This window comes from Condylura cristata, unplaced genomic scaffold (assembly GCF_000260355.1).
Source record: "Condylura cristata isolate star-nosed mole 26May11 unplaced genomic scaffold, ConCri1.0 scaffold00023, whole genome shotgun sequence".
NCBI lineage: Eukaryota > Metazoa > Chordata > Mammalia > Eulipotyphla > Talpidae > Condylura > Condylura cristata.
The window spans coordinates 32215228-32237398 of NW_004567124.1; the positions used below are offsets into that span (position 1 = coordinate 32215228).

At 43.6% G+C, this 22171-nt stretch overlaps 1 protein-coding gene across 1 annotated transcript in view; it reads left to right on the plus strand.

Annotated features, from left to right (window-relative positions):
- Positions 1-22171, plus strand: part of RYR3 (ryanodine receptor 3) — a 358818-nt gene that overhangs the window by 176883 nt on the left and 159764 nt on the right. Inside the window, exons 33-38 of the mRNA XM_004687571.2 lie at positions 1621-1707; positions 2071-2297; positions 3853-4648; positions 6573-6773; positions 11799-11901; positions 12665-12802. Of these exons, the coding sequence (XP_004687628.1) occupies positions 1621-1707; positions 2071-2297; positions 3853-4648; positions 6573-6773; positions 11799-11901; positions 12665-12802 (1552 nt within the window). The remainder of the gene's footprint in view (positions 1-1620; positions 1708-2070; positions 2298-3852; positions 4649-6572; positions 6774-11798; positions 11902-12664; positions 12803-22171) is intronic.

Below are 22171 nucleotides of genomic sequence, written 5' to 3' on the forward strand. Positions count from 1 at the left end.
AAAAAAAAAAGTGTATGTTTAATGACTCCCCAGTTCTGTAAGTCAAGAGAGTGTAGGCATAGCTTAGCTGGGCCCTCTGCACAGTGTTGCATGAACATGCACTCAGTGAGGATGCTTTACTATTGCAGACTCACGTGGCTAGCAGAAGGGCACGGCATCTGTAGAATCTGTTATTGCTGACTGCAGATGTAGGCACACTCAGTCTCATAACCCTCACCCCAGAACTCTGGGTCACATTGCCTTCTTACAAACCACCACCACACTGTAGCTTTCTACATGGCTGGCTGGAGAGTCTCCCTCTCCATTCTGCCCAGATGGGGTTTTATATAACCTCCTCATCAAGGCATGTCAACCCTTTCACTTTTGTCCATTTGGTTTGCTAAAAATAACAAGTTTAAGGGAGGGGGCATTTATAAAGTGGTGACCCACTTAGGGGGTTCCTTAGGATATACCCACAGTAATCACCATTCTCTAATTGTTGGGGTGAGAGTATTGCAAAGATTTCCTAATGTCTGTATTTGCTTAAAGGGAAAGACAGCAGTTGGTAGAGTTCAAGTTCTATTTCTTCTCCAATGACTCCCTAAGTGTAGTCAAAACCCCATATCAAAGTGAGCAAGTGATAAGTGGTCATGCATCAGTAATTCCGCACATCTCATTTAAGTGGCAGCCAGGGGCATGTTGGTAAGCCCGAAACCATGTAATGTAAGAGCTAGAGTCTTACAGAGTGAGAAGGTGTGGGGAGAAGCCTGGAGGAACAAAGGGAAGGGGTGGTTTGGAGAGCATGGCAGCCTCTGGAGGAAGCCATTTCATGTGATGTCAGGGAAGCAATTCAAGCAGTTCTCCACTTGGGGTGCTATTTCCTCTAGGAAACAGCTGAGGGCCCCTGAAGACCATTTGGTGGTCTTAATTGTGGAAGGGCTGAGGAGTGCTACAGGACAGCACCTGAAAGGAAGACTTGTCCAGCCCAAAATGTCAGTAGTGTAAGGGGTGTTGTAAGAGTCCTGGTGGGAAATGCACTGGACTATGGTGATGGCACACGGGTGATTTGGTGATGGGAAGCCCACAGGGGTTACAACTAAGATGGAAAAAAGGCACAAAATGATGTAGAAATAAGCTATTATGTTAGAGTCCCTGTGGGCTTGCCTTACCAGTGTCTGTCTGCCTTCAGAAATAACACTGAAATCACATTGCCCACATTTTTCACCTTCTGTGGGCAAGAGCTATAGGTAATGCTGGCATCTGTGTTCTGTGAACCGCCAACATGTCTCATTGCTCTGGGACCAGGAGCAGATGTTGCCTTTGGGGGCAAGTTAGTAGCCACCAATTGTGATGGTCCCCCTGAGAGCCATGGGAAGATACTTTGCCCTGTGAGCAAAGATGAAAAATGAGAGATTGTTCAACCCCAAGAAGGGGGGGTGGGTGCATGAAAGGTGGGAAGTAGCAGCAGTCTGCCAGTAGACACCAGATCTTGGAACATTTCCAAGCAGTGGAGAATACCTGCCAGCTAGCTCTGCTCTTTCAGCTGAGGTTAGAATGAGGGTGTTGCTCCAAATTTCCAGGGACCCAGCCGTCTATAATTTTATAATGCTGAGCAATCCTCTGGATTTGTTTTGGTTTCAGGTGGAGCCCAACACCAAAGTATTTCCCGCCGTGTTCCTGCAGCCCACAAGCACATCTTTGTTTCAGTTTGAACTTGGGAAGCTGAAGGTATTTGCTTGTTCCCTCCACTAATGGCTGTAGCCAGAAATGGCAGCATGAACTAGCAGGAAATAAGGCCCAAGCTGCAGAAAGCAGAGGAAGCCCTTACTTCTTATATGCCCCTCAGGCTATGAAATTCATGGCAGAACATGGGTTCTCACTTCCCCTTCTCCCATTTGCTTTGGATGCCGTAGGACTGCATGAAGGCACATATAACCCTTTCGGCAAGATCTTAGTAGATGCTAGTAACCCTTAGAGACCCTTGGATAAAATTCTCTTTCGTTTGTTTTCATGAGCCAGGCATGTTACCCACCTCCTGAGAATCTCTGTACCGCATGTTGATTTCCTCTCCGATGCCTTTCCTCACCCCAGAATGCAATGCCCCTGTCAGCAGCCATATTTAAGAGTGAAGAGAAGAACCCAGTGCCATTGTGCCCCCCTCGCCTGGACGTTCAAACCATCCAGCCTGTGCTCTGGAGCCGCATGCCCAACAGCTTCCTGAAAGTGGAGACCGAGAGAGTGAGCGAGCGCCATGGCTGGGTGGTGCAGTGCCTGGAGCCCCTGCAGATGATGGCACTCCACATCCCTGAGGAGAACAGGTAGCGGAGTGGGCAGGGCCCAGAGAAGGGGCCCGGCAGCAGGTAGGGCAGGAAAGGAGAGCACCCTCATCAGCCAGTGGTCCTCCTCAGTTCCAAGATAGCTATGGAATGTCCTTGAAGCCTCAGTTTCCCTTCTTTCCCTGCCCTATTGTCTTTCCCTCCAGCAGCAGGATGTTCACTCTGATGTGCCTGCCGCACAGCTTTTAGTGTGGCACTGAGTGCCTGGACTCAGGAATATTTCAATGCCTTTAATTAAAAACGCTATTGTAACCCTGAACTATGTTCTAGATGACAGGAAGGGGAAGATCCTTGCTGAGAGGAACAAGGATCAGGCTCTGGGTTCCCCCTTTGTTAGGGGTTGCTTTGGGTTTACATCTCAGTGTACCACTCCCCCCCCCAAGATCTATGAGATAGTCTGTATATGTTAGTACAAAGGAATTCTGAAATGGTGCCCACTGTGATGGAATGGATGTGCCCTTTGGGGTCTCTCTTGTATCCCACAAATTAGATGAAATAAAGTTATCTTAATCTGGAAGGTGCCCTTGGAGTAGGCCTGGAATTAGTCGCAACACTATCACTCTTTGTGTGACCTCTGCACCTCCGTCTCCTCATTGACAAAGTGAGATAAATGTCTACCCAAAGGGTTGCTGGGAGGAAAAAAAAAAACTGAGTCTGTGTCTGTAGAAATCTAATATAGTTTCTGGTGTCACAAAATTAGAAAATTTTATTGCAGTGAATATTATAACCCCTTCATCTCTTAGACTTAAAAAAAATGTAACTGGGAGAAAGTACAGATATTTGACAGAGCTACCACTTGAGTATTTTTTGGCTTATGGGCAGCAGCAAGACAGGCTAGAGAAGGAAGGAGCAGAAAAAATGCTGGAGTACAGCCAAGTAGGCATTTGCAAAAACCCTCAGATCTATGATAGAGGCACAAGACAAAATAGTAAATACTTGTCTAAGCAAGAATCAGTGTCCATGCCATGGACCCCACAAACAATGGAGCAACACACAGGAAACAGATCCCTAAAGTTGGGGAGGAGAGAGTGAGTTGATGACTGTGTCCGCTGACAGCACGTTCGAGTGTCTCCCCTGGACCACAGATAGCAGGTGTGTGTTTCAGGAGAAGGCAGTAGATCATAGCTTAAACAACTGATGTGGATGAGTGGACAGGGCTTCAGCTCCATCTTCTGAGGGGCTGGGAGCTACACGTCACTTCTGTCGTTTACGTACATGTTTGCCTGTTTTAAGTTTTTGATATTTTTTTCCCTAATAAGGACTATTCATATTGGGTAAACCATGTCTGCTAAGGCCTACAGACTTGGAGGTTCTACTGCTTGGAAGTAGAGGATTATCAGGAACAGGGGGATGTGCTGGACCTAAGAAAGGAGTGCCACCCAGTGAGAGAATGTGGGGCAGAGACTCCCCTAACTTTCTACCCCTCTGTTTGCCCTCATTTGAGTGACATCCCTGGGGGTTCAGAGAGCACAGATGCCACTGAATTCTGGTGCATTCTTCTCCCAGTGGAGTGCTTGATGGCTTATCCTTCCCTTAGGTGTGTGGACATCCTGGAGCTCTGTGAGCAGGAGGACCTGATGCAGTTCCATTTCCACACGCTGAGACTCTACAGTGCTGTGTGTGCCCTGGGAAACAGCCGAGTAGCCTACGCCCTGTGCAGCCACGTGGACCTCTCCCAGCTCTTCTATGCCATTGACAACAAGTACCTCCCTGGCCTCCTTCGGTCTGGTTTCTATGACCTACTCATCAGCATCCACCTGGCCAATGCTAAGGAGAGGAAGCTGATGATGAAGAATGAGTACATCATCCCCATTACGAACAGCACCAGGAAAATCCGCCTGTACCCAGACAAGGCCAAGAGGCATGGGCTGCCCGGGGTGGGCCTAAGAACGTGTCTCAAGCCAGGGTTCAAGTTCTCCACCCCCTGCTTTGTCATGACCAATGAGGAGCACCAAAAGCAGAGCCCCGAGATTCCCTTGGAGATTCTCAAGACAAAGGCACTGAGCATGCTGACGGAGGCAGTGCAGTGCAGCGGGGCTCACATCCGGGATCCTGTTGGCGGCTCTGTGGAGTTCCAGTTTGTGCCCGTGCTGAAGCTGATCGGAACCCTGCTAGTTATGGGGGTGTTTGATGACGATGATGTTCGGCAGATCCTCCTCCTGATTGACCCCTGTGTGTTTGGGGAGCACAGTGGAGAGATGGAGGAGGGAGCAGAGAAAGAAGAAGTGACCCAGGTGGAAGAGAAGGCAGTGGAGGCTGGGGAAAAGGCCAGCAAGGAGGCTCCCCTCAGAGGCTTGTTGCAGACTCGATTACCAGAGTCTGTTAAACTGCAGGTAACTCAAGACAGCATAGATCATGTCCTTGGAGAGAGCTGGGGAGGGTGAGCATGTAGCCTGGTAGAAAGGCCAGGACCATAGGCCCTGACAAGCCTGGAGGGTTGGCGAGATGCTCAGAGAAAACACTGACTGGTCTTGCTTGTTTCTGATACAGAATGTGCCTGATCACATGTCTAGTAAGACATGTGCTTTAGTTTTGTCCTGGAACTAGTGACATATTTGCCCTGATCCTCTCTCTTACCCTTTGGGGCTGGTGGGTTCATTGGGGAGGTCCTGTCTGGGAGGGGGAGGAGAACATAAGGACTAGCTTATGGGCAGCCACATTCAGCAGCTGCTCTCAATGGTTGCTGTGCTCTGGTCACTAAGCTCATGTGGGTCTGTTCACTGGCATTCAAGGGATCTGCCATCTGAGCCAAGGGAGAGCCTTGCCCACCCAGAAACAACACCTTGGCATCCAGCACTTCCCAAGACATAGTCTTCCCAGCATAGTGATGCACGGAGGACAGTCACTTTTATCTTCTTGCACTGAGAAGAGAAAAATGAAAATAGGGTAGAATAATCTGCCCCACAGTTAGCCTGGCAGTGTGACTTCCCACACCAGTTCACCATGTGCCATCACCATAGTTCCCTGCACTCTTCCTGCCCCAGTCTTGATCCTGTTCCCCTCTCCGCCCCCATGGAATGTCTCTGGTTTGTGCTTTTTTTTCCCCTGACCCCTCATGCTCCTGCTATGACTGAAACTATCTGGTATTTTTCCAGTTCCATCCATGTTGCTACAAAAAGGCACAAGTTTATCTTTTTGATTGTTTTTGATACTTTATGACAATTTTTATTAAAAAAAAACTTAAATGACTTATTTATAAATGTGCTTTTCTTTAACCTGCACATAGTCTTCTCTTTTGCATAAATGACACCTGTCACATGCCACATACAACCGTCAACTTGTCACACACCATGTACAACTGCTAACTGCAGATTCAGAGGTGATTGGGAGGCTGAGTGCAGTATGCTTCCAGACTTGTGAGATTTCCTCCAATATTCTGTCATTGTCTCACACCAAATTTTGGAGTTAAAAAGAAAACTCACTTCTTACAGATGTTCTCTAGCTATCAACTTAATTTTCCTATTTTGTTGGTCAAGATAATTTTTAATTAGGCATTGGAATTGCAAGGCTGATGGGCATAAACTATGGAGCCTGCTGCAGGTGCTGTGTGCAGAGGAGTGCCATCCACAAGACGGGCCTGCCCAGTAAGCATGACACCACAGGACACTGCCCCCAGGCTAGGTAGTCCCATGAGCCACATCAGGACTGAAGTGGGTTAATAGAACTGCTTTACTAAAAGCAAAACCATGATAAAGATGAAGGGAGGCAAAGCAAGGCAAGTTCTGGGCACAGTATCTGGCACATAGTTTGTGCTCAATAAGTTATGGCTTGTTTTTCTTATTAATATAAGTTCTAATAGTGATAATATTTGTAATAATAAAAATTATTAAGTTCCAAACATAAAAGTACAGTGCTGATAATAGAAAACAATGAAAGATGGCGAGGGAAACAGAAGTCTCAGTTTCCCCGCATCCATAACCGGAAGGTATCAGGAAGGAGCCAGGGCTCACATATGCAGTGGCTGTGCTGAGCTTGCAGCCCTGTGAAGACTTAGAAATGCCCTCTCTTTCCACAGGCAGATTTATTCTGACTCTAGCAAGCTCATTTTCCTGTTCTCCTGAACTCTCCTGAACTCAGCCATGAAGAGCTGACTTGAATTCAAGTCATTGCTCTGTGGTTACAGTGTGATACTAGGCAATTTGCTTAAATTTCCTATGTCTCAGCATTGCCACCTGTAAAATGGAGCTGAGCACTGCTTCCCCAATGGACATGAAGTATATTATTATGTTAGCATATATGTATACTCCTTTGTTGCAGATGTGTGAGCTCCTCAGCTATCTCTGTGACTGTGAGCTGCAGCACCGAGTGGAGGCTATTGTGGCATTTGGTGACATTTATGTGTCCAAGCTCCAGGCAAACCAGAAGTTCCGCTACAATGAGCTCATGCAGGCCCTGAACATGTCTGCTGCTTTGACTGCCAAGAAGACCAGGGAGTTCCGCTCACCCCCACAGGAACAGGTGAGAGCCCTTTTGTGTGCCTCCATCTCATTCCCATGGAAGAACTTAAGCCCTGTGGAGGAGGGTCCATATAAGTTCTATATGCCAGGACAACCACTGAAGTTGAAGAGAACAAAATACCAGCTTCAGTTGCAGGAGACAGATCTAGTCATATGCTAGTGACTACTGAGGAGTATCTGCCGATAGTTGTGCGGGAATATCCCCCTCCCAAAATTACACATAGGAGAACACTACCTTCCTTCCCCCACTCCTACCCCTGCCCCATTACTGAGCCAAAAGACTGTCAGGATCCAACTTGGGCCAGCAAGTCTCCTCTACTTAGAAGAATTTATTTTTTTTTTAAGATTTTTATTTATTTATTTTGCATTCAAGAATTTGGGTACAGGCCAGAGGAGTGCGGGGGTGGGGGGATGAGAGGATGCACCAGAGACAGAGTAGGGAGCAGACAGGCAGATCCACTGAAATACACTGTTGAGGGGCGCAGATTGCCATATGTGGGTTTGGTTCAATCCCCTGGCCAGGAATCAAACTCAGGCTGTAACATTGGGCCTTCAAGATAGCAGCCCTGAGACTTAACCCCTCGGACCAGGGAGGCCCAACTTAGAAGAATCCAGAGTCACTTTACCAGAGAGTATAGTCAGTGTTTCCCAGCTTAGGAGAGCTGGTACACAGCGTTCTCATCCAAATGCCTAGATGCTCTTGTAGGATGACCCAGTCCCTTGAAGCCTGGAGAGCAGGACTGAGCAAGTGAGTCCCTATGATGTGTTGGCTTCATTCTTTGCAGTACCCCAGTTTGTAGCCAGTCATCCCACCTGGGATGACTGCTCTGCCAAGAAGCAAAATCTTGATGAAGCAAGCAAGAGAGACATCTTGTAGACTCTACTCTTGTAGAACACACTCGCCCCACTACTCAGCTGCTCTCATAATGTACTGCAGCTGCTAGGCCAAGTGTTCCAAAGAGAAGACAGCTATTTCAGTGAAGAAACGTGTCTCCCAAAATCAGGTCTTTGTTCTTACATATATTTAATAAGCGGCCTACTCCTAAATTGTCATCAGTAAAATTGTCATACTTATTATTACTGGCACATCACCTCTTGGTTCATTTAATTTCCTAACCTATTTTATAGAGCATAGATATTTGTAATAATTTTAAAATGATCCATATAGCTCAGCTTTTGGAAGATTGACTTGAATGATACTCGCCTGGAAGTGAGCAAGCAAATCTTAGCTCATTGTTAGAGGCAAAGTGAAAGGCCCTTTGGATTGCTGGGAGTAGAGAACTCATGCGTGCTGAGGAGCAGATAGTGAGTGTGAATCACTCTTGACGGCTTTACAGTGTGTTCAAGCTGCCTGTTGACTAGCAGTGGGTATGGGACAGACGCCCACCCATGGTTGTGAATAATGGGGTAGTAGAATGATGCGATTAGGGTGCAGGTATTGGTTTCCTGCTGGCTCCAGTTCTCCTACCCCATCACTTTTTTGGGGTCTCAAGTATAGCAACCCTCTATGTCTCTGTTTCTTCAGTCCAAAAATGGAGGTCTCCTTCCCAGAGTTCTTGTAAGGAGTCCGTGAGATAATTTATACAGATTGCTATCACAATATATAGTAAATATTCTATAAGTATGAGCAGCTAGCAATGAGTTTTAGAGCCTTTGCCTCATACCATGTTCTCTGATCTTCTGGAAGTGGCCCAGTAAGTACTTTTTGCATGTTTTCTAGCATCTCCTTGGCCCAGACAGGACTGGACTGACATCTCAACTATCCTCAAAAATCCTGATTCCCGGAAGGGCCATGTACTTACTGGGCCACACCCTCCCTTCCCCCACTCTGCCTCCTGCCTTCTCTTCTGCCATTCCCTGGAGATGGCATCATGTCCTCCTTTGATTTTCTAAACAATCCTCTGAGCAGTCTTTTCAGACTTATTCCAAAAGTCTGTAACCCAAAAACTCCCCAGACCATTCTTAAACAGACAAAGGAATCACCAGAAAAGCTTTAATAATACACAGATTGCCTACCCCCCTCTGGGGTTTCTGATTAAACAGATAGGATAGGACCAAGAGTTTACATTTTTAGCAAGTTTCCAGATGATACCAATGCTGCTCGTCTAGGAATGAAATGAAGATAGAGCTATCCTATACACCATCCCTCCCAGAGTATTCATTTCTAGAAGAAACCTATGCACAGAGATCTTTAAATAATTAACAACTTAATATCCACAAAGTTTATAGAAGATTTAGATCCATTTCAGGGAAGAGTAAGGCAAAATCACTTGGAAAACAGTACACACAGATAATAGAATTTTAAAACAGTGATGTGACTTACCTCATCCTTGGATAGCCATGATGGAGAATTAGAAATTTTCAGCCCTATATCCATACAGGCTTTCAAAACAGAAAGAGGAACCATACATGAGGGATATAATGAAGTGCAGAAGAAGGAGAAATAAGAGTAGCCAGTGGTTGTAGGCAGGTTGGCCAAGAAGGGTCAGCAAGCCCATCGCTTTCCAGTGGGCTTTATTAAAGGGCCTTACCTGCAGCAGGACAGTCGGCTCCCAGCCCTGCAGGCTGTTGGGTAATTGCTTTCTAAGTATCCCCTGAAAGGAAAAATCTTTCAGCAAAGAAATCAGATTTCTAACTCTGAAAGGAAATCTTCAGGTTGTATTTTTATTAAGTAAACAACCTCTCAATATATGATGTTGAATAATTACATAATTTGCCATTATAGTCCAACTACAAAAATGACTTCTCCATCCTGTTCTATGGAGAACATTGCAGTACAAACAGTACTTCTACCAACTTCCAAAAACTAGTTTGCAGTAGAAGCTTTGAAAAAGTTTTCTAACAGTATTAAATAAGTTGCATAGTTTAATAAAAGACTGCAAAGTTTGTGGGGTTTTTTTTTTTGTTTGTTTTGTTTGTTGTTTTTGGAGGGGGAGGGTACACAAGCTGTTTATTAGGCATCAACATCTGGAAAAGGAAAAAGGGGGGAAATGGGGCTGAACAAGGAGAAAATGTCATGGGAGAGAATCAGTCATGGACCAGAGGCATGAGAGAGAAAGAATTGGCCAGAGACAGAGTGGAGAACAGAACAGGTGGGTTTATTGAAATACATAGCTGAGGGGAACAGCGGACAAAACAAGAGTAGGCTGCTGCACCTGTAAAGTTTTTTAACTTAGAATCCTTAGCTTAAGAAAAACAACCCTTTGACTGGAGTTTGTTACCCTGCCTGAGGCAGCAAAATGGGCAAGTTTGCCTCCAGCTACTGCTTCAGTCCCACCAGACACTCACTGGGTTATGGGTCTGGGGAAAGAATTTAGAGGTCCAGGAATCTGAGTGAGAAATGAATGAACATTTCAATTTTACCAATTTTTTATTAACCTCCAATAGCATTTCTTTTGATTATTGCTGTAGGCAGCTTTGCCACCAACAGAAATTGAACCTTTTTTTTTCTAAAGATTTATTTATTCATACAGAACTGGGGTACAAGCCAGAGGTGCAGGGGCAGTGAGAAGCTTCACCAGAGACAGAGTGTGGAGCAGAACAGGTAGATGGACGACATACACTGCTGAGGGGAGCAGCAGATGGGTCAGGAGAGGTCTGCCTCGCCATGTGGGTCACCTCCAGGGCTAGGTTTTGAACTCGCACTGATGCAGCTGCGGCCAGCTTGCAGTGCTGCATCCTAACCCATTATGCCACCAGGGAGGGACCCAGAAGTTGAACAGTTTTATATCACAAAACAAGGGTTATAATATCTTGAAATATCACTTACATTTATCACTACAAGATCAGAATGGCTGAGACCCTAGATGTTTATATCTCATAAACAAGCAAACTTGTTATGATGTCACTAATGTTTTTGTGATGTTGGTAACTGGATTTCAGTCTAATTCTTATTGTAACCCCTTACATGTGACTATGTGTGTTTAAGTATTAATCTGGGAGGCAGCTCATGAGTTTCATTAAGCTGTCAGCATGGTCCATGATATACAACGTTTAGAATCCCTAAGAGGAAGCTATAAAGGAGAAGATGACTGACCGACTGCCAATCATGAAATCTACATATGGGGGGAGGGGCGGATTTACTGAAGTCTGGAAAGTATATTTGCAGTATATGTTATAACAAATTATTAATCTAGACGTGCAAACTACTCAGTTGTTTAAGAGATCATTGCCCAACATAAAAGCAGCAAAACAATACAGATGGGAAAGTCACAAAATATAAAACAAAAATGGCCCTCATATGCTAGAAAATAAACTTCAGCCTCACCAATTAAATGCAAATTGAAGCAACAGGGGTATGACATTTTTCACCCATTAAATTGGAAAATATTTGAAGATGTGTTAACTCTCATTACTGTAATGGAGATGGCAAAGCAATACACACTTTTGTATAAATTTTGTACTAATGCAAATTGTTGTAGCTTTCTAGAGGGCAGTTCAGCAATTCATAACCAAAGCCATTATAATGTGCAGTCCTTTTGATCCAGTCATTTTGCTTTCAGGAGTTTACCCTAAGGAAATGTTTGTAGCTATGAACAAAGATTATATAAAAGGAAATTTTAAGTCTACTTTATAATGATAAAAATGAAAATAATTTAAATATGTTATAACAATGCTAACTTTACATACATTTTATTATAAATTGCTATTCATTCCAAGAATGAAATGCAATGCACTGGTTAAAAAAGAAGTTAGGAAAACAAGAAAATTAAGTGAGAAAATTGGGTTTCAAAAAGCTTTAGAATTGATCTCCATCTGTATTCATAAATACTGGAAAATATTAATAAAAACATGAAGTGTGTTTATTTGGGTAATGGAACTCAACAAATTTTCCTCCATATCTTGAGCAATTAATAAATTACCTGAATAATCAGAGAGAAGTGATAGCAGTTTTTAAATGTTGGCCATCTTTATTTTTAAAATCCTGAGTTAAAATTTGGGAAGAACATTAGGTGTTTAAGGAAGGGTCTGAGTTCTTTTAACCAACACTGAGAATCAACTAGTCATTCTTCTTTGTCCCTCAAAGATCAACATGCTTCTTAATTTTCAACTGGGAGAGAATTGCCCCTGCCCAGATGAGATCCGGGAGGAGCTCTATGACTTCCATGAGGATCTTCTTATTCACTGTGGTGAGCTTTTGAGATAAAAACTTTATCAAAATCAAGTCTGATTTCCCTTTAAAAGGTAGCTGGTGAGGAGGAGAAGCTGAGGAAGTTAATTTTTCTACGTAATATTAGAAGACTAATTGTTCAAGAAATGATTCTGTCCAAGCTACTTATGTCAAGAAGATTTAAAAAATAATCCTGGCATAATATATGATGGAAATTCCTTTTACCTACAAGAGACTTTGCTCAGATAAAAGAGAGGGATCTGGGTCTCTGAATGAGAGAAAAGAACTAATCCTTTTATGAACTTCATCCAATTCACTTAAAGTAAGATAGAACTCTGCTACGTTCCTGATTCCTTTGCTTTTTAACATTTTGTAGTGGTTTAAGCATTATAATCTCTGCCCTTAAGTTCTGAGCCAGAACTTACATATCTACTGATTTTGAGTGACTGCTGGTAGATGGGTAGATTAAGTTATACATGAATGACAGGTGACCTTGTCTTCATTTGAAGTAACTCAAATGGTAACTCTTTCTAGAGACACTAGAGTTCACTTGGGGTATTAGAAACATTATTTTCTGAAAATTTAATGTTCTTGCATACCAAAAAAAGTTTTTTTTACCTGCAAAAGACATTATGTAGGTAAATATTTATAGGATAGGAACCTGTCTTAATATCTTTAGAAAGTTCCAGAAGGTCAGGAAGCAGTCTTCTTATCTTTCTTTCTGTCTTAACTATGGCTTCAAGTACTTTTGGAGGTTCTCACTCTCTTTTGTGAATGGCTAGGGGTTCCCCTGGAGGAAGAAGAAGAGGAGGAGGAGGATGCCTCCTGGCCTGGAAAGCTCCGCACCTTGGTGTACAAGATCAAAGGGCCTCCCAAGCTGGAGAAGGAGCAGCCGACAGAGAAGGAGGAAAGATGTCCCAGTAAGTGACAGTGTCTTTCATTCACAGCACTCTCCACACCCTGTTCTTCTAAGACTTAATTAAGGTAATTGACTTTCAAACAAATACTGTAGGATAGAGACAGACTGTGCAGCTTCAAGGAAAGCATCTGGATATTCTGCTGAGGAAGGTTGTTGTATATTTGGAGCTATTGCTTGGTGGGTCTGCTCTTGTTATCTGTCTTGTTAAAAATGCCTTTAAACAGATTTCTTCTCCCCTTTCTCTTATGTTTCCATAGTCTCCCTGCCCCTAACTTATTGCTTGTCATTGATATGTGTGGTTCCTTAGCATTAAACATTGCCTCTATGAATAAATATACTAATGTGAAAGGGAAGAGAGGAAATAGGACAGGGGTGGGGTGGGGGGTAGACTTATTTTAATTTTCTAGCTAAAATGTAGCACCCAAAGTTGGCCTTTTATTTTTCCACAATGCCAACAGTTGTCTACATTCATTTCTCTAACCCTAACAGTAGAGGTGACTCCACCATTTTGACCCATGTTGGAACAGATTATAGTTTGTTGTGCAGGGCAAGCTCACTGTTAACATTTCAAGCAGGAGATTGTGTGTTACATACACTCTGCTTGTTAAGTACCAGGTTCTGCAACTATTTCATTTATCTAAAAAAGAAGAAACCCCCCCCCCAGGCTCAATATGGCTGCTTGTATCTTGTTCCCTGTTCTATCCATCTGCAAACATGCTTTCAAATCCTATACTAGAGCAGTTGACTGTCAAGATACAATCAGTGTCTCTGAAAAGATTACTTTGGGGTTCATACACCCTACTGCCCTTTCTTCTGACCTTCCATCTTTGCCAGAATATCTTGCAGAGGAAAGAGTCCTCACCATTTGTCAGCAGACACATTGAAGCCTCTCAAGGAGTGTGGGATCCTTGGCATCAGTTACACTGCCATCCCTTGATTAATCCTGTCCATCACCAGGAAGGGTGGGTCTTTGACCAGGACATGCCAGCAGGATTCCAAAGGGACCAGATCATGAGTTTGGACGCACTTTTTGGTTACTGCCAAAGCAGAACTAAATCCAGACAGATAATTTGCATTACTTATGCAAGTCTACTTTGAGAGTAAATGCTTCTTTCTAATAGAATATCCCATCTGAGGGTTTTACCAGGTGAGCATTTCTTCTTAGAAAAGGGGAGTAAGTCAGATGAAATCACTGGACTCTGTGAGGTCTCCCTTACTCTAAGGACAGTGCCCAAGTTGCAGGGACTGCAGTCCCCAGCACTGCTGCCAGACACACCACATTCTGTACCTTCTGATAGAAGGTGCAAACCTGCAAGAATCCAGTGGGAGACTCCACATCTCCATCCCACACTGCTTCCCTTCCACAAGCAGAACTGGTTCGAGGGTGTCTCCTACCTCTATATTGTAAGTGTTCGATCCTGGAGACCGAGAAATGAAAGGTGGTCAGGTATCTGGTTGTCAGCATGAGTTCCTCGCCGAATGTTCTTGAGACACAAAGCCCCTCATTCAGGACTCACATTTGAATCTTGGGTACAGTTTTATGACCTCCCTCCAAAAACTCGCTTCTTACGTCGATCTGATAGAAACAGTGTCTCTGAACACATAGCTGCCTGCAATAGGGCAGTCAAATCTTTCAAATTATTGGTAACTTTGTCAGTATTTGTTGTATATCTGATCTGTGGCTACCCTTGCCTTTGATACAGTCGTGGATGTATAGACAGAGTGACACTCTCTAGTGAGCTGGCAATTTACAAAATATTTCCACATATTTTAGTTTTCTGCTATTAAACTTTTTTCCTACTTCATTTTGTAGTTGAGAAAAATAGAACTTGGCAGTATGAAAGAATACTCTTAGCTGATTCCAGAAAAATTCCAGTAACTAAATCTCATCAGCCTAAGATAATGATAACAACAGTTTCAGACTCAGGTTCCATGTGCTTTACCTTTATCCCAGAAAGTTTGCCAAATAAATAAGCAGAAAACATATCAGGAGCCCCCAACTTCAATAGAACACAGAGAATGCCTTTATGAAAATTTCGTCTTTTTTTTCTTGCTTACTTTATCTGTAAAGTAATGTACGCCTATGGCTTGTTGCCACTGGTAGGAAAACTGAATTCAACAGATGTCAAATTTTTGAAAAGTCAATCAAACTAAACATCTGGACTTCAAATTTTCAGGGGTTGGTGGAAGTGAACACACCCTTCAATTTCTCCTCTGTACATAGCTGGTATTGACCAAATGACCTGCCAGGGAATTTTAATTTTTCTAGGAAAGAGGAAGCAGCGGCAGCCTGAAACTCCTACAGGTTTTAACACTGGGTCTATGTTAAAAGATATTTGCCTAAATTAACTCCAAGCCATCTTGTCAATTAAAGTTGTTACAATCTTGTCAAAAGGTGATATGATAATGAAGAATTTAGGAGAAAATCTAACATTGGCAACCCATACTGTTTAGCCATTTCTTTTTTATCTCCCAATTCAGGGAATTCTCTAGACTATCTTGTGCCTGATAGTTCCAGACCAGTACTTCTTACACACTACAATAAGTAGATTCTTTTTTGGTAAATAGATAACCACTGAATTATTCCTCTGGAAGTCCAAGCAGCTATTTCTGTTAAATACTAGCATTAACAAAATGAAAATCATCTGTAATTTTAGAGCTCAAGTGTGGTGCATTCCTGATCAAGGTCATGTGCTGAATGCTTTCCCTATGGTTTTTTCATCATCTTCTCTCTGCAAAGAAATGTCCTCATTGGTATTACATATGACAACTTGTGGGGAGGAGACAGGACCTGTCTGATGGCACCTGGTTGTTTGCTGAGAGGCTTATTATGGCCTGTTGCAGTTCAGCTTTGGGTAATGGTAAAGCTGGATCAACCACACTGACCTCAACCCACCTTTAGGAAGGGGGCGCCAACCCTGCTTGCAATCCTGTGCTCTCCACCATAAAACACACCTCCCCTAGCATCAGGATAGCGCTCTTGATCTCCAGCAGTGCCTGCTCTCCCCCGACACCTTCTTGAGACTAGATCTGGAGGTGACCTTGAGCCCACTTGTGTTGGTTCTTATCTAATCACTGAATAGCCTCAGAATCCTAGGCCAAAAGCCCTCCCTTCCCCAGCCTAAATGCTGCAGCTTGTTTGGTTCTGAGGAGGAAAAACAAGGCTACTGTTCACCACCTGGAATCCACACAAATACCCACATACGAAGTAAGGTGGCTTAGCAGTAGGCACATCTGTGGAGCTCGGGCAATATTTCCAAGCCTCTTTAAATTTCCTCTCTCTAAACTCTTTTCAAGACACACAAACTCACTCCTCCCCTTACCCCATAATGTCTGCCTTTGAATCTCTTCCTCCCATCCAGTCATTTTAAGGAATTTCCAGCAGGACATGTGTGCCTGTCCACCCTACATTCATATACATCTCTATTTTCTTATTTGGATCTCAAACCCAGAACTACATCCAACTTGTGTCTACACTAACTCCTTGACACACTTCCTTTAGACCTTCAGTGCATGTCAGTCACTCAAAAATCACAAAAGAAGAAAATGAGTATCTTACAGATAAAGGCTGCATTGGACCTGAACAGAACACAATGTAATTATAGGATCAGTTGCACTGTAGCAAAAGTGCAGACAAATTACAGTACGGGACCAGTGAATGACATTTTCCATAAAGAATATAGATGGGTGGCTTTTTCTTTTTTTTAATAGGGGAGAGGGTGGCATTTTTGGTGAAAAGAGCTGCTTCATCAAAAGGCCCAGTGGTGGAAAAGTTCTTATTTCTAGGAGAAGCAATGAGCTGAGGTTGATTAAATAACCAGAGGAATTACCAGGGCCCCTAAAAATGCTGGAAGGTTAAAGAGAACAAGGGTAGTGGAAACGTAGAAAGGGTATGGTGGGCGTTTCTTGCAGGACCAGCCCATGAACCAATGAGTAAAGGGAAGCTGGACGCTACAAAAAGCAAAGAGATGAATTCTCCCCTAATTCACTGGGCACATCTTCATTTTAGCCCAGATCTGGATCAGACCCCTAATATAAAGAGCTGTAAGATGGGACACCCCATCTGTGTGTTTTTAAGCCACTAAGATTGTGATGATTTGTCAGGCAAAAAGAAAGCCCAATACAGATGTTAAGAGGAAAAAGTGAAGTCTTGGTGCCAGACATGTTAGCATGTTCTGGCAACCAATAAGGAATACGAGGAAGAGAAAGGCAATAGAAATGTTTTTTGTGGATTCCTGAGAGACGGTGGTTGCATAAAGTGACATAAAGGGAGAGCTTTACTTCTGTTTAACACCATAGAAGTCACACACAGATTTCCCACACAGTCTCATATTCACCTCCTTGTCTGGCACACACAACTGGGCACTGTTCGTTCTAACTTGGTAATGAAAATATGCAGGATCTGAGGCAGGAACCATTTGTCCACATCAGGGTGGCAAAGCAGGAATCAGAACTCATCCTGATCACACACTGGCTCCTGGTCCAGTGCTTGTAAGCATCAGCTGAACACCAGTGTTACCTGTTTTATCAGTTCATGCCACTCCTGCTTTTGGGAATCCAAGCTTTGGTGTTGGAGAAGAGAGATTGGTCTTCGGGGGGAGAAAAATCTAACATTTATATAGCACCTACTTCATGCCAGGCACTATACAGGATACCACATGACTGCATCTAATTTTACTCACAGCCAACAGTCAGAACCATGACAGCCAGATTTCTGGTGCACACACCAGGCAGCTGAGGCTGGGAGAAGCAAAATAATCTGGGCAAAGTTCTTGCAGCAAGTAAGAAAAAAACCCAAGATTTCCTTCATGTTCATATGTGGGGTCTGTGCTTTTTCTGAACTCTGTGCAGGGGTGGCCAGGAGGGATCTGTAAGGGGTAGATCTGTGGAGGGGGTAGGGAAGCGTACATAGGGAGGCTGCATGGCCAGTTGATTGCCCCAAATCAATTCACTCGGCATACTGAGTAGCCATAGACTCTGAAATAAAAGCAATTTGATTCCTTTCTCAGCAGAGTAAAGACAAAGACCTGAGGTACCCAAGTCTCTGTCATCCCATCTCTGCCCCACCTTCACTTCAGGAATTTCTCTCCCTAATATATTAGCAGACACCATCAGTTCTCTCCATGTTTCCCCATTGTCATCATCAGTCATTTAATTGCCTGAACATTTTTGAGAAAGTGATTACGAGGCTGGTTGACTGATTTCAAAAACAACAGGCTAATTATCGCCATGTGATGGATGAGACCCCTCGGGACCTACAGAGATGGACTGGCAGAATTGGGCAGCCACACCCAAGTACAGTTTTGTAGGGGCCCACAGGGCTTGTTGTGACAGGGAGGTGTCCAGGCAGCTGGAGTGGGGAGAGGGAGAAGCCGTGTTTTGCCTTTGTGTTCTTCCCTACCCTCACAGATATGGAGGCTCTAGCCAAGATAGGTAACCACCAAGGAAGGGCATTTTAAGAACAATTAAGCATAACTACCCAACTGCCATATAGCTGCACACATGGTCTGCCGTGAGGGCCAAGGTCAAGGGCAGCCAGGCCTGAGGATGGGGGCTGCGGATAGAGCCGGGAGACTCGGCCTGCAGCACTCCCTCCCCTCCGGACTGACCCGCACAGCCACAACCAGCCACAACCGCATACCACCGATTTTAAGGAACCTTGGTTTGTTTATTAAATTGAAGTATTTCCTTGCTTATCTAAAACACTAAGGAAGGATTAGGCTAACAGGAGCCTTGGGTCCCTGCCACAACTGTCCTTTCTATTCTTAATTAGCTGTTGCAAGGATTAGGTCCAGCATCTAACATGAGATCTGCCATAGAAACCTCTGAGAAAATGCTGGCTACTTTTACTGTAAATGAGAGAGAATGTCGTAGCCAGCAATTTGAACATTCATCCTTAGTCACCCCAGTCAGTGAAGCCAATAGACAAAGAAGCGAGTGTGCATGGTTCGAAACTAAATATAGAGCTGGAATGAATGAAAGCTGGTACTTTTTTAACTGCTCAGCTGCTGCTGCTGCAGAAATTGGGGTGCAACCTGCACCTCCTCATGCCTCTGGGGTTCTGGCAGCCAGCGCCTACTCCAGGGACCCAATGACATATAGTAAACAGCGCCCTTTCGTATCACCCCAAGAAAATGGCCTGAGCCCTTCCCCAGTAACTCTTCCCAGCTAAATCTAGAAGGACTGTCATCTGACCCCTGAAAAAGGAGGACCATGTCTCCACCAGCAACAGAGACAGACGGCAAAAAGGCCATCAGGTTGGCTCAGCTCATCTCAGTGACATAAGTGATCATTTGTGTTCAGCGATGCTTTGATAATGGCCCCTTCCCTGGGCAGCATGTGGAATCATAAGATTTTATTTCTTCAGCCTCAGATTTCACAGTTAGTAAAAGCATGCTGGGTATTAAGCTAAGGTGGGTTGGCATTAAAATAATGGTACTAAAATTGTTGGTACTCATCACTCAACCTAATGATGCCACAGGTGCACATTTGTCACTTAGAAAAAAAAGAATAAACTCTTTCAAGAGATTTATGATTCAGATAGACAAAGAATTCTAAACTATTAAGCCAGAAGTGACTTGATTTTATTGAAGTGGGCGGAGAATCAGAGATACAATGACTTGGCCGAAGTCCCACAGCCCGAGCTGAAGCAGAGTCCCCAGCATTCTTGTCATGGCCTCTCTTTATACCTGTTTTCTTCATCGAGACTTTTATATTGCCAGCTTTATTAGTGAAGAAATAGACTGGGAAAGTGAGTAATCAGCCCAGCTTAGAGTCCATTAGGAAAAGCGCTAAAGTTTTATAGTTTTCAGGAATTATTTCAGAATGTATTTCCATAGTTTATTAAGAAAGTCACTAGACAGTATAATACAAATTTAAAGCACTAATAAAAGTAACTGTTTTTTGGTGGGTTTTCTTTTTCTTTTTTTTCTTTTTGCATTTTATGAAGCTGTTGCAAGCAAGCCGCACTGAAAAGGTAGAGGAGAGGGGTTTAGATTCTAATAGCCTAGGTTTGAATCCTGGCTCTGACATTCAGTAACTGGAATATTAGACAGGTTACTTACTGTCTGAGCATTTCTATTTGCTTGTCAGTAAAGTGAAGGTTGTAATAGCTGCTACCATGTGGAGTGGTGATATGGATGTTAGAAGCCAATAAAACAGCACTCAGCTTCCTATTTTAGTACTTGGAAGTTGTATAGCTTGCAACTTCTAAAGTGAACATACAAGGAGCAAGTCCTAAAAACTTCATGTTTATCACTTAAGACACTTTCAGTCTTAGAGGCTATATGCTTCTAAAAATTGTCCATTTCTTCTATGTTATCCAGTTTGTTGGCATTAAAATATTTATAGTTGTCTCTGATAACCCTTTGTATTCCTGAGATGTCTGCTGTGACTTTCTTTTCTGATTCTGTTGATTAGCGTTTTCCCTCTTTCATAGTGAGCCAAGCTAACGACTTGCCTGTTCTGTTTATTTTCCCAAAACCCAGCTTTGGCTTCATTGACCTCTTGTACTTTTTTTTTTTTTTAATTTCTATTTCACTTTTTTTTTTTTAAAGATTTATTTATTTATTCATACAGAACTGGGGTACAGGCCAGAGGCTCAGGGACGGTGAGAGGCTTCACCAGAGACAGAGTGGGGAGCAGAACAGGCAGATTGACGAAGTACACTGCTGAGGGGAGCAGCGGGCGGGTCAGGAGAGGTCTGGCTCGCCATGTGGTCTCCTCCGGGGCAGGCGGCAGGTGGGAATCGAACTCATGCGGAAGTGGCTTCAGATTCTCAGTGCTGTGCTTTAACCCGCTGCGCCACCAGGGAGGGCCCTATTTCACTTTTTTCTGTTCTAATTTTTATTCCCTTCCTTCCAATGGCTTTTCGTTTGACTTGTTCTTCTATTTGCATAGAACATTGAATTATTGAATTATTCATTTGAGTTGTTTCTTGATGTGGCCTGTATTGCTGTAAACTTTTATTACTGCTTTTCAGGAGGAAAAAAAGAAAGAAAGAAAGAAAGAAAGAAAACCCAACTCTGGTCAAGTAGTTGACAAGGGGCCACGTGTCAGTTCAGAGCTGGAGCCAACCTCAGGGTTGAGATCATCATGGCTCTTCTCCCCACAGGTTTCTTAATCCATGTTCCAGCTTCACTCTCTGGCTGACCCCAAGATGGTGGCTGCAGCTGTGAGCCTCAAATCCATGCACCACTGAGCCCCAGGGAAAGTGAAAAACTTTCTCCTGCCCTGGTACTTGATGCAAGGATCCTGAGATCACCTATGAGTGCTTGGCCACATGTCAATTCTTAAAACCACTGGATGTCCTCAAGGAAGTCAAATGTGCTAGTTGATTTAAGTACAGAGCCCCCTTTGGAGTGGATTGGATCAGCTTTCACTGAGAAAAACCCTGGTCCATGGGTAGAAAAGCAGAGATGTACAAATTAGGATTCTGTTACAAGGGACAAATGGTTACTGGTTCTGTGCTAATGATGGTTCTTGTCTTCAGCATCTTCCCTTACCTAGTGTTAGTGCTGACATGTAGGCAGCTCTAGCCCTTGATTATGGGAGGGAAATGAGATGAAAAGTATGTTAGGGAACCAGGAATGTGCTTAACTGTGATGTGTGCACAGTATTTAATGAGCCATTGCACTTCTGCAGTAAATGCTGTCTACATTTAATGTTATGGTTTGATAGAAGCTCTCGGCCACATCCTAGCAGACCTCATATTTTGTGTCTATAGTTCTGTCCTTATTATGTTTGCATTAGCAAAACCTTAGAAGACTAAATCTGTGTGAGGCCCTATCTTACGCAGTACTTCTCATCAAGGTTCTCCAACATGATTACAGTTTTAAAACAGAATCCAAGGCCTCCCCTGGCCTAAGGATTAGTCTCAGAGCTATCACCATTGCAGCTGAATACCATCCCCTGCCAGGGAGGTGACACACATGGTGTAGCAGACCTCTCCTGTCTCACCTGCTGCTCCCCTCAGCAGTGTAGTTTAGTAAATCCACCTGTTCTACTCCCCACTCTGTCTCTGGTGAATCTCTCACCCCCTGCACCTCTGGCCTACACCCCAGTTCTTATATGTATAAGTAAATAAAAAAAAATCTTTACAGCTGAATCCAATATCATCCACGCAGGACTTGCTACCAATAGCAGTATATTAGTTTCCTATTGCTGCGGTTACAATTTGTTGTATACTTAGTGGCTTGAAGCAACACAAATTTATAGTTGTCTAGTTTTATAGTCACAAATCTAAAATGAGGTAATAGCACTGCTCTCCTGGTGGCACTAAGACACCAGTTCTTCCTTTTCCCAACTTCTATAGATCTTTTGCATCCTTTGACCAATGATGGTAGCAGTCCAGCCTTTCCATCACAGGTCT